Below are 12,987 nucleotides of genomic sequence, written 5' to 3' on the forward strand. Positions count from 1 at the left end.
GTGCTCACACTTCCACTCTCCCTCTAACTTACCATTTTGCAGAGAGCCTCCTGTAAGTAACATTAAACACACTCTATGCCCTTGGTCTAATTTCTTCATTCTGAGACCAGAGCTGTGACTAGCACTGCTGGCTGGCACTGCCCGCCCCGAGCAGCACCTTGCCTGCAGTCAAGGCTACATGACTCCTGCCTTCAAGCAAGCAAGCAAAGCTGGCACTGTGAACTGGGCAACTTCTGGTTCAGAATATATCGTTTCCATTCTAGCAGGCTGGCTATGAGAAAGGCCTGCATACACTCCATACCTCTGCCCCTAGCAAACAATCAAAGGCCACTCATTTCTCTGCATGTTATGAACAATGTAGATACGATGTTTATAAAGTTGATAAAAACCAGTGATCAGTGAAAACTGTAGAAAACTTTAGAGCAGAGGTGGGCTTATAAGAAATATACACCTATCATAGGCAGTTTCCAAGTTAAAGAGACACATAAGAATTTGTGACATCAAAAGAAATCCAAGAAGGTGAGCATTGGTAAAGTTATGTTAATATAAAAACATCGTAAGAACAGAGATGGAGTACCTTCTGTAGAAAATAACTCTGAAAGCTCATGAAGTTGTTTGTTTTCACGATGTTGGGACAAGTTTTACAACAAAACATTCTAGTAAAGAGGGACTTCATGGCTGGTGGTCCCGTCCATGTGCTCACCATTGAGTTTGCAATCTGTAAACAGTCAGAAGATGAAGAACTTTCTGTCACCATTATAAATACACTTTGAAGGCCAAATGGCTTTCTAAAAGTCAACACTACAGTTCTTGAAAATTAATTTGGTCTTTTATCACCCATTTCCAAGAAAATATACAAGTCATCCACCAAAAACCCAACCCAAGATGAACTAAAAGCCCCATATGTCCATTTACAGTCGGTTTGCACAAGTCAATTTCTAAGTACCAGCATCCTCTTGTGTTTAATTTTCATGTTCTTTCGAAGGCTTCTCTGAGTTTCTCCCTATCCACTTACATTGATATTTTAAGCTCATCAAAATTAAATATTATCATGAGTTTGGACCATTCCTTAGACTACTCAAGTGGAAAACAAGTCAATTATGATGTATTGTTTATTTAGAGAATACTGAGGCAAGGTTAGGCCATGGTGAATGTAAGTTCCTGGTCAGGGCAGGGCAAAGAGGAGCCTCTACCTGCACTCCAATCATGTGCAAAGCCAATCACCTGTAAGAGCTTCCCTTTTATTATCTGCCCACTACTCAAGAGCAAAAGCCGGTGCTGAGGAGGCTAGAGGTATTCATCAAGCTCTAGATGCTGCCCAGAACGCAATGGCCAAGTGCTCCCCGCTGCTTATCCCTGATCTGGGCACACAGAGAGAAATACAGGCTACACGGATAAAGAATATGTAAATCAATGGAATATTACTCAGCTATCAAAAACAACGAGTTTATGAAATTCGTAGGCAAATGGTTGGAACTGGAAAATATCATCCTGAGTGAGCTAACCCAATCACAGAAAGACATACATGGTATGCACTCATTGATAAGTGGCTATTAGCCCAAATGCTTGAATTACCCTAGATCCCTAGAACAAACGAAACTCAAGACGGATGATCAAAATGTGAATGCTTCACTCCTTCTTTAAATGAGGAAAAAGAATACCCTTGGCTGGGAAGGGAGAGGCAAAGATTAAAACAGAGACTGAAGGAACACCCATTCAGAGCCTGCCCCACAGGTGGCCCATACATATACAGCCACCCAATTGGACAAGATGGATGAAGCAAAGAAGTGCAGACCGACAGGAGCCGGATGTAGATCGCTCCTGAGAGACACAGCCAGAATACAGCAAATACAGAGGCGAATGCCAGCAGCAAACCACTGAACTGAGAATAGGTCCCCCGTTGAAGGAATCAGAGAAAGAACTGGAAGAGCTTGAAGGGGCTCGAGACCCCAAAAGTACAACAATGCCAAGCAACCAGAGCTTCCAGGGACTAAGCCACTACCTAAATACTATACATGGACTGACCCTGGACTCTGACCCCATAGGTAGCAATGAATATCCTAGTAAGAGCACCAGTGGAAGGGGAAGCCCTGGGTCCTGCTAAGACTGAACCCCCAGTGAACTAGACTATGGGGGGAGGGCAGCAATGGGGGGAGGGTTGGGAGGGGGACACCCATAAGGAAGGGGAGGGGGGAGGGGGATGTTTGCCCGGAAACCGGGAAAGGGAATAACACTTGAAATGTATATAAGAAATACTCAAGTTAATAAAAAAAAAAAAATTAAAAAAAAAAAAGAATATGTAAATACCTCAATCTTAATTGCAAGAAAAAAGGTACAAAGATAAAAAAGAAAAGAAACACAGACCTATATGTACCAAGCAAATGCTATATTTAAGTTAAGCAAAGCTAGATCTAGGATACTTGATGCAAAACAACAAATTCACAAAATTAAATATAAAAATAAATTAAGTGTATTAGAGACTCTGGGGAAAAAAGACTTTCATCAAAGTACAAAACTCTAAATCTAAGAGAATTGATAGCTTTATCAAGGACATATAATAAGGATTGTAAAATATCTTGCTTTAGCCTTATTTATAATAGCCAGAAGCTGGAAAGAACCCAGATGCCCTTCAACAGAGGAATGGATACAGAAAATGTGGTACATCTACACAATGGAATATTACTCAGCTATCAAAAACAATGACTTTATGAAATTCATAGGCAAATGGAGGGAATTGGAAAATATCATCCTGAGTGAGGTAACCCAATCACAGAAAAACACACATGATATGCACTCATTGATAAGTGGCTATTAGCCCAAATGCTTGAATTACTACCCTAGATGCACAGAACACATGATACTCAAGACGGATGATCAAAATGTGAATGCTTCATTCCTTCTTTAAAAGGGGAACAAGAATACCCTTGGCAGGGAATAGGGAGGCAAAGATTAAAACAGAGGCAGAAGGAACACCCATTCAGAGCCTGCCCCACATGTGCCCCATACATATACAGCCACCCAATTAGACAAGATGGATGAAGCAAAGAAGTGCAGGCTGACAGGAACCGGATGTAGATCTCTTCTGAGAGACACAGCCAGAATACAGCAAATACAGAGGCGAATGCCAGCAGCAAACCACTGAACTGAGAACGGGACCCCCGTTGAAGGAATCAGAGAAAGGACTGGAAGAGCTTGAAGGGGCTCGAGACCCCATATGAACAACAATGACCACCAACCAGAGCTTCCAGGGACTAAGCCACTACCTAAAGACTATACATGGACTGACCCTGGACTCTGACCTCATAGGTAGCAATGAATATCCTAGTAAGAGCACCAGTGTAAGGGGAAGCCCTGGGTCCTGCTAAGACTGAACCCCCAGTGAACATGATTGTTGTGGGGAGGGCAGTAATGGGGGGAGGATGGGGAGGGGAACACCCATAAGGAAGGGGGGGGATTAGGGGGATGTTGGCCTGGAAACCGGGAAAGGGAATAACAATCAAAATGTAAATAAGAAATACTCAAGTTAATAAAAATAAAAATTAAAAAAAATAAAGTAGCACCCAGATGGAAATAAAACCAGTTAACATTGGGGGGAAAAGAAAATCTTGCTTTAATAAAAATTAAAGTGAAGAAAAATCCTTTAGAAAAAATTCCTATAATAGTGAAATTTTAAGGGCATATAAAAAGTACCTGAGATAAAGGAAATAATGATTAAATGCTTTATGTCATAGTTTTATGGCTCTGCTATGATTTTAACAAAACTCACAAGACACTCTGGAACGCAGTGAAATACATCCCTAGCAAATAGTCCCACTTTCTTTCTAGTATCTGGGAGCACAGAAAAGCAGCTGCCTGTCATCACTAAAGCCAATATAAAGCTTAGCATTTGCTGAAATGGGGTAAAGCTATCTAGGTAGGCAGTGTCTCTGCTCTGCTCTGTCTGCAGACTTCTGCACCCACTCTTTTTAATCTAAACACGGCTTAGAGCTGAGCGGCAGTGAAGAACGCATTCATCCAGCACTCAGGAGGAGAGGAGGAGCATCTGTGAAGTCCAGGCCAGCCTGATCTATACAGTGAGCTCTAGAACAGCCAAGGCATACACACACGAAAAAACATACCTGTCCTAAAAAGCCAGATTGAGAGGGAGAGAGAGAGAGACTGTTTACTGTTAAATTAACTTTCTAGAATGTTAAAATATAGAGCCAATTATTATAGATTATCACTAATTTTAATTCTGAAACCAAAATAACTACCACAATTAAGATTTGTTAATTTTATATATTTTCATGTAAAAACATAAATCATTACAATCACAATTTCTTTTCATTATTTAAAGATTTACTTAATTATGAGTGCTCTGTTGTTGGCATGCATGCCTGCAGGCCAGAAGAGGGCATGGATTTCATTACGGAGGGATGTGAGAAACCATGTGGCTACTTCAAATTGAACTCAGGACCCGACTCTTGACCCATGAGTTGCCTCTCAAGCCCCCAATCATTGAGTTTCTAGCCAAAAATTTTTTAGCATAAAAATATAGTTGGCAATTTAAAAATGGAAAATTTCTCCTTGGTTTTCAGTTTGACAATAATGATATTTTGGTACATATCCATTTTATATCAAACATGTTTCTTTCAAATCAGTGCTGTTAGAAGCATATGGTACAAGATTTCAAAGGAACTGGTACCAAGAAAAACACTCTGCTGAGTTCTAACTCATTTTTGGAGCCTCGGTGTGAAGTGCACACCAGTCTCTGGCAATCTTCGTTCTCCTGGTAACCTCCTCACCTTTGCAAGGCAGAAGCATGCTGACATCCTCACTCGGTAGAAACACTGCTCTTGCTCTAGTATATCAGTGAGCGCGAGGCGCGATGCGGGCGTGGGGAACTTTTCCAAGGCCAAGATGGATTCCTGCTGAGCAACAACATCTCTCTCATAGCGGAGCTCATACTGCCACATAAAGTCAGCCTGCTCAAACTCCACCTTCCTCAGGACAGACATATCTGGGTCTATCCTTATCCACAGCAAAGGGGAGTCCGCACTAAGAGAAAGTACAATTTTAACACTTACCTTTGGGAAAGAGAAACAAGCAGACACCACTCAGACTCTGCTCTAGACACACTATATTCACGCTGTTGAAATTTATTATAGCTATATCTTAAAACCTCAACCAGCTTTTCACTACGTTATGCTAACTTTCTCACAATCTTTCTAACAAGATCTTCAAGATATGAAGAGTTGTCACATAGAATACCAAATAAATTTTCCACTGAAAATATTTTTTTGGGCATCTTATCTGCAATTATGAAACATCAATACACAAACAATATGAACCGTCTTTTTTTAACTTTCTATAACTTAAAAATGCCTACAGTATAAACATCCCTTATTGGAAATTTAAAATATATAGATATAGATATATAGATAGATACATAGATAGATATAAAAGAAAGCATTTATTCTGCTGGACTAACTTTAATTGATACTTAAATGCTTGGCACACAGCTACTTTTCTCAAGAAAGCTCTAAAGTTATAATTTTAAGGACCACCGGTTTATTCTCATGTATTTAATATGCAAAGTAAAGCTGAAGTTTATATCATATTTTAATCAAAATAATACCACTTGTGATACTAATTCAGTTTAGTACTTACTGGGTAGAGGGAATTGGGAGCAGGAGAATCAATAATTCAAGTCCAGAGTCTAGAGCCACAGCTCAGTGTTAAGAACTCACATTGATCTTACAGAGGACACAGGTTCGATTTTCAGCACCCACAGACCCAGGCATGCACATCATGCACAGACACATGTGCAAACAAAACACACACGTGTATAAAATCAATTTAAAAATTTAAAGGGGGGGGGGCTGGCTAAGGAAAACCACCTGGGTTACGAAGACCTTGTCTCAAGAAACCACAACTCAATACACAATTTAGAGGAGTAGCACTCAAACGGTCTGCAAACACGAAAGCCTCAACGTGCTCTGGAGTACTGTCCCAAACATAATCAACAGCCCACAAATAACGGAGGGAAGTAAAAACGGCGTTTTAAGATTGCCCCCATGAGGGCTGGAGAGATGGCTCAGTGGTTAAGAGCACCCGACTGCTCTTCCAGAGGTCACGAGTTCAATTCCCAGCAACCACATGGTGGCTCACAACCATCTGTAAAGAGTTCTGATGCCCTCTTCTGGTGTATCTGAAGACAGCTACAGTGTACTTATATATAATAAATAAATAAATCTTTAAGATTGCCCCCATGAGTCACATGCATATCAATGTGAGAAATACTCCTCAAGGAAGCAAGAGAGGGCCAAGGGTGAGGCTGTGCCCACACCTCCACTCCTGCATTTCCTCTTTATGTCTCATCCAGTCTGAACATGATTTTACATATTTAAAGTTATAATTTTATTTAAATTTTTTTCTAACAGTTTCTCTTGGCTATAAATAGTTTTTAAAACATACATTTCAAAAGTAATCACATACTTTTAAGTAACTTACTCCATTGCAGAAAGATCCATATCGACTTCTTCCCCATTCATCAGTGGGATTTTCTTCTTCTTATTCCTGTATTTAAAGAAAAGTACAACAAATTGCGAGATGTCCAAATATGAATGGAGATACTGAGCAGGCAGACTTCAAATAAATGGCTTCATGAAACACTAAAAGATAAGTCAAAGAGTGAACACTGACATGGGAGTTTAAAAACAACAATCTACCTTGAAGCTAGAAAAAATGGATGCTGAATTTTTTTATTATTATTAAAGGTTAATGGAAAGCAAACCAGCCTGGAATACATAAGGCTCTCAAAAATTACAGCGAGACATGGTGTCATAAGCATATGACTGCAGTACTTGGGAGGCAGAGGCAGTATGCAGTTCTAGAGCAGTCCAGAAAACAGTGTGAGACCCTGTCCTAAACATAAGTTAAATAAATATAAAAATACTCAATTGCAAAGTCAAAGGCTCCAACAACAGAAAGCAAGAGCTAGGCGCGTGTGCTGGGGCGCAGGCCTGTAATTCTGACACTTGGGAGGCAGGAGTAAGATCAAGGATGGTAGAGTGGCATAAGATCCGGTCTCAGAATAAGAAAGTATGCATGGCTTTGCTGCTTTGATGCGTGCGGCCCAGGAGCACACGCTAGCAGGTAAGACGTCCTCCCTGTACTGTGTAACTGGACTTTTACTTAGGCGTTTTCACACACGGGATTCGCAGTTCATCTCCAGCGTACAGTCAGGACTCACTGCCTACCTTCTGCTTTTGGAGTGGCAGGGTATGTCATGTTTAAGGCTGTTTTCTTCAATTTGCAAGGTATGGTTGAAGGAGCCGTCTAACTCTTGCACTGTCACTTTAAGTGGTCCCTTTAAAAAAAACAACAGCAACAACATACCATTTAAAGACTGGTGGAAAATGGCCAATGCATAGCCTTACATTTAAAGACAGCTAAGATATAAAATGATGCTATATAAAATACGTACTGCCAGAAGTACAATGGCAGCTGGTGTCAGGGACGGGGAAGCAAGGGGAGATGCAAGCTCTGAAGTCTGTCCGTACTCTTCCCTAAGCACATGCTCACTTCAGATTCACCTGTCACCCCAGCTTGAGAGCCCCTCCACCCCTGGACCTGGAGACAACAAAGCAGCATGCTCCCGTAGAAAAGCACTTACCACGTACTTCTGGGTGCCAGGAGATGTGTAATCTTGTTTTATTTCTAGTTCTAAAACATTTCGTTTTCTATTAAATGCAAAACTTCCATAAAACTTTACCACTCCACTCTGGTCTCTAAAAGATTGTAAAGGAAATTTTACATACTGAAATAAAAATGTGCAAAAAACAAAATGAAACAAAAAACCCAAAAAACTATTATATTAATAATTTTCAAATGTATTCCCACTAGATCAAAGTCTCAAAGTAAGCTTCATTATATCCCAGGTGGCAAAATATTCAAAACTCTTTTGAAAAAATGTTTCCCAGATTAAAGAAAATTTCTGAAACATTGACAAGATTGTATTTTGAAAGTAATGCCACTCTACTGGATTCTTAATAGTACCTTGAAGTGAAAAATTTAAGAATTGCCCAAGTCCTAAGATACCATTCAAGTTGTGCCAAGCCCGAGCATATTTCAAAGTCACCAGACCATTTCACCTCATAAGTAATGCTATAAGGCAGACTGCTGGAGTATTTACCTTAGGCACCAAGGAACCTACTTTCTGCTCAAAAGGAGTAAAAAATATGCCAAAATTTACAAATGGAGACACCAGTGTTTACATACGAATACATAATTCAATTCCTTTGAACGGTCTTTAGAAGATACAAGTCACAGCTCGTTATTTCTAGTCTTTTAAGAAATAACAATGGACTGCCGCTCTCTCCATCTTCCACACAGCTTATTCCCGCCCCATGTTGTTGAGCTGCTTCTGAAAAGGATACACCCACTGCTTTATTAAGGGCTGGATGTCTTTGCCAGAGACATTGGAAATGGACTTCAAAAACCCGTAGGTGGAGACCAGCATCTGGCTCCACATATGTGACTGGAACTTCTGGGATGAAGCGGTACTGGCCAGACTTAATAGTTTATTGAAAACCTGCAAAGACAGAAGGGCATATAACACTGTTTCCAACTGCACACTGCACCCAGTCTGCACTGGCATGTCATGTGATCATTTATGGACGGTTAACAATTATGTAACATACATTTTTCAGGTTAGATACTATAAAGAAGAGGAACACACAAATATTTAAATAGGATATAAGAACACTGCTCATAGAAACATTACTGAATGCTATCAGTGTGCTAGACACAATACCATTTATTAAGAACTACAAGTACAATATGTAATACCTGCCAAATCTTACACAGGAATTCAAAACTAATAATACTCATTAGGAGAGAGCACGGTACTCTCAAGTCAGACATGTCATAAATCTCATGTGTTCTACTTTAAAAGGGGGGATTGGGAGAGGAGTGGACCTGAGGCTCAGCGGGATAGATTTATCTAGCACACGTGAGACCATCATGGCTCACCAGCATTATAAGAGGAAATTCATCAATGGCAATACTAGTTAACATCTATACCATTCTAAAAAGGACAAATACCCTTTCACAGCACACTTTTCTCATTTTACATTTCTGTTCTTCAATCTTTAGAAATAACTTATATTTCTATCTTTATATCAGGGATTAAACCCAAGGCCCCATCCACATTAAGCCCCTCAGCAAAAATGATTTTTTTTTTTAAGTTTTTGCTTTAAGCCTGTCTTTAAGAATGTTATCAAGGGGGGGTTGAGGATATAGCTCAGTGGTAGAGCGCTTGCCTAGGAAGCGCAAGGCCCTGGGTTCGGTCCCCAGCTCCGAAAAAAAAAAAAGAACCAAAAAAAAAAAAGAATGTTATCAAGGGGGCTGGAGAGATGGCTCAGTGGTTAAGAGCACTGGTGCTCTTCCAGAGGTTCTGAGTTCAACTCCCACCAACCATACGATAGCTCATAACCATCTGTAATGGGATCTGATTCTCTCTTCTGGTATGCAAGTGTACCTGCAGGTAGAACTCTGTATACATAATAAATAAATATTTTAAAAAATCATAAATAAATCATTGGAAGAGGAAGCTAGCTGATGTTTTTAATATCAATTTGGGAGTTTTGATGGTTTGTACATGCTTGGCCCAGGGTGTGGCACTATTAGGAGGTGTAACCTTGTTGGAGTACATGTGGCCTTGGAGTAGGTGTGTCACCATGGGCGTGGGCTTCGAGACCCTTGTCCTAGCTGTCTGGAAGACAGTCTTCTGCTAGCTGCCTTCAGAACAAGAGGTGGAACTCTCAGCTCCTCCAGCCCCAGGTCTGCCTGGATGCTGCCTTGCTCCTGCTTTGATGATAATGGACTGAACCTCTGAATCTGTAAGCCAGGTTCCTTGTTCCGGGCCAAATGTTTCCTTTGTAAGAGTTGCCTTGGTCATGGTGTCTGTTCACAGCAGTAAAACCCTAACTACGACAAGAATGCACCTCAGTGATAAAGCATTTGCCTAATGGATACAAGGTCATATTTGATCCTCAGCATCTCAAAAAATAAGAAAAATAAAAAAAGGAAAGGAAGGGAAGGGAAGGGAAGGGAAGGGAAGGGAAGGGAAGGGAAGGGAAGGGAAGGGAAGGGAAGGGAAGGGAAGGGAAGGGAAGGGAAGGGAAGGGAAGGGAAGGGAAGGGAAGGGAAGGGAAGGGAAGGGGAGGGGAGGGGAGGGGAGGGGAGGGAAGGGGAGGGGAGGGGAGGGAAGGGAAGGGACGGGACGGGACAGAATGGGGAAGGAGGGAGAAGGTGCCGAAAAGCAAAAAGATAAATATTTACACGAGTAATCCATCTATCTTGACTCTACTACTTCATTTCCTATACTGTAAGTACTTACACTAAAACTTACTTTAAAACAGAGCAACGTTTAACAGTAGCAATAAAGTAATGTGTTGTAGCATCTTCCTCTGGGGTTAAGTAGAGCACCTGAAGGCAGGTGTGTGGCAAAGGAGTCCCTCCCTGTACGGAGGCCTTCAGAAGCCATTTTATGACGCTGTCCGTATGAACCTGAGTTGTGCCAGAGCCATGGACAGCCACCAAGTGAGCTGCACACACATGGAACAAGCTCAAGAGACAGAAGTTGTTGAAGGCAGCAAAGCTGACGGGCAGAGCCAACTAAGCCCTTTTACACCAGGCCTCAATGTCTCCTTTTTAGAGTGTCACTGTGTATTCTATGCTACTGTCTGCTAGAAGTGTGCAATTTGCTTTTGACTTTAGAGGGTTATAAATAAGATTTCCTTGAGTCTCAGAAGACCTTTTGGATGCAGAAACAGTGTTTTGACTTTAACAGACTTTTGAAGTTGGACTGGAGGTATTTTGCATGATGACAGGGCCACAAGACTATGGGAGACAGGGAGGAGGTGAAATGAAATGTCCTCCATGAGTCTCAGGCATCCGAACACTTGGTCAACTGCTGGTGGCTGCTTGAGGACTAGGAGGTGTGGCCTTGCTGGAGGAGCTGTGCCACTAGGAATAGGCTCTGAGGTTTCAGAAGACTCCAATCCCTTTAATGTTGTTAAGTTCTTAGTGTTAGCACTTACTTGCAGCATAAATTCCATGCTGATTCTGTTTTCAATCAGTCTCATCACGAGGTGAGCTTTACACTGAAACATAGTGTAGTATTCCCAAGACAGTGTATGTGGATGCTTTATTGAAAAGTGGAGGTGAGATGCGGGGCTGAAAAAAAAATAATAACGCTCACTAGTAAAGAAAAAAGTAGACAAGACACTTTACATTTAACATAAACAATTTAAGCTGTTCATAACTTTCCACGATTCTAAATTGCTACGTTAAATTTTACACAAGTATTTTTGTATAACAAATACCCAAAAAGCAGTTTCTTTATAGTTCTATACATAGACTAGAGTATCGAGTTGATCAAATTATACTCCCACAACCAATATCTGTGTGGTATTCCTTCCAAATTCAGTTTCACCCATACACAGAAAACAAGTTTAAAAAAAGAAAAAGCCAAGCACAAGGCAGGGATACAGCTCAATTGATAATGTATGTAAGAATCCCTAGGTTTGATACTGAGTACTAAGTGTGTATTGAAAAGGATGCTGATTTATGACTTTGTTTTGTTAACATAAACTTCATGGAACAGCTCCCACACTGGACTACTGTATCTGTGGAAACCTGCATCTTTCTGTGTTCCTAGACCATGACCACTGTCATGGCTGAATAAGCACGGCTATTCCTCAGCAGACACACAGAATAGCAGAACAATAGGAACAAAGGAAAAACCCCACCCGCACAGCAGAAAACATGGCTATTATCGTGCCAGGTCCAGCACCTAGGATGGAGAGATGGACGGACAGACAATAGGAGTCAGGCATGGGTTTTAAGTTCTTATGCGGCATGGCACTAGCTACCTCTCTTTGATGGCACACACACTTCTGTCTTGGGATGGTCCGGCTGCTTGCAGCTTTCCCACATCTCCAGCTTCCTGAGTCTGACGCCATCCATGGCTTCAATCCCACATCCTTATGCCCTGCTGTCTCAGAGACTACTGGAGGGATCCTAATCTTGCCTCCCAAGTCTTCCACTGAAATCTGGGTTGAGGCCTCCATACCTATAAGCCATCATGCAGCTGACAAGAAGGCCTGCTACCAGCTCAATCACTAGCCAGGCCTTCCTGGACTTCAGTTATATGGCCTGTGGGTATCCACATGCTGAACTCAGACAAACATGTCCTGAAGAGCCAGATGTAATCAGGGGGCTCTAACGCTTTCTCCTCAAAGCAAACTCTTTCCAGTCAATTATAATCTTTTTCCTTACTCCCATGGCAGGTTGGGTACAGGCACTTCATAAGATGGCCTCCAGGGGTCTTTTCTATTCTCTAGGGGCAAAGTACTTTCTTCTTCTAATGGTCTTAATCTCTTTGGCTACCACCTCCCTTTATGTTTCTTTTTTTGTGTTTCTTTTCTGAGCAAACAAGGTTTTTTGCTCATAATTTTCACAGGAAATCTGTCTAAAAGCAGCCAGCAAAATCTGTACCAAAGCTTACTAACTGGGCTCCCTTGAAATCTCAGGAAGGCAAACGTAGATCTGTTCTTTGCTATAATGTGCCGTGCATGGCCCCTCACCCAATTCCAAGTAGAGTTCTTAATCATATCGTAAACCTCCTGAGTTGGTCTTCACTGCCCGTATTTCCCTCGGCATCTGATCTTCTGAGCTCCTAACAGAATCGTCCACTCAACTTAGAGCAGTCTAGAGATACTGACACCTACGTCTCCAAGCTGTTCTGAATTCCTTTCAAAATTCAGTTCCAAATGCTTAAGAAACACAGTTAAGATTAGAGACTGTAACAGCTCTACCTCTGGTACAAATTTTCTGTGTTAAAACTTTTTTTTATCTGGAACAAAAACCTGAGCAAAATGCCTGGGAAATGGAAGGATTTACTGTGTCTCAGCTTAGTCCTCCTGCTGGGAAGAACAG

The 12,987-nt window shown here is 41.3% G+C and overlaps 1 protein-coding gene across 4 annotated transcripts in view; it reads right to left on the reverse strand.

Moving 5' to 3' along the window:
* The window catches only part of Taf2 (TATA-box binding protein associated factor 2), a 57,026-nt gene that overhangs the window by 27,406 nt on the left and 16,633 nt on the right, over window positions 1–12,987 (reverse strand). For all 4 annotated transcript variants that reach the window (XR_010052933.1, XM_063262942.1, NM_133319.1 and 1 more), the window contains 7 exons: window positions 11,088–11,223; window positions 8,421–8,575; window positions 7,658–7,772; window positions 7,242–7,351; window positions 6,493–6,558; window positions 4,785–5,037; window positions 578–718 (listed from right to left, as the gene is read on the reverse strand). Coding sequence is in view for 3 of the 4 variants with exons in the window: in XM_063262942.1 (XP_063119012.1) it covers window positions 578–718; window positions 4,785–5,037; window positions 6,493–6,558; window positions 7,242–7,351; window positions 7,658–7,772; window positions 8,421–8,575; window positions 11,088–11,223 (976 nt within the window). In the remaining variant the exon portion in view is untranslated. The remainder of the gene's footprint in view (window positions 1–577; window positions 719–4,784; window positions 5,038–6,492; window positions 6,559–7,241; window positions 7,352–7,657; window positions 7,773–8,420; window positions 8,576–11,087; window positions 11,224–12,987) is intronic.

This window comes from Rattus norvegicus, chromosome 7 (assembly GCF_036323735.1).
Source record: "Rattus norvegicus strain BN/NHsdMcwi chromosome 7, GRCr8, whole genome shotgun sequence".
Taxonomy (NCBI): Eukaryota; Metazoa; Chordata; class Mammalia; order Rodentia; family Muridae; genus Rattus; species Rattus norvegicus.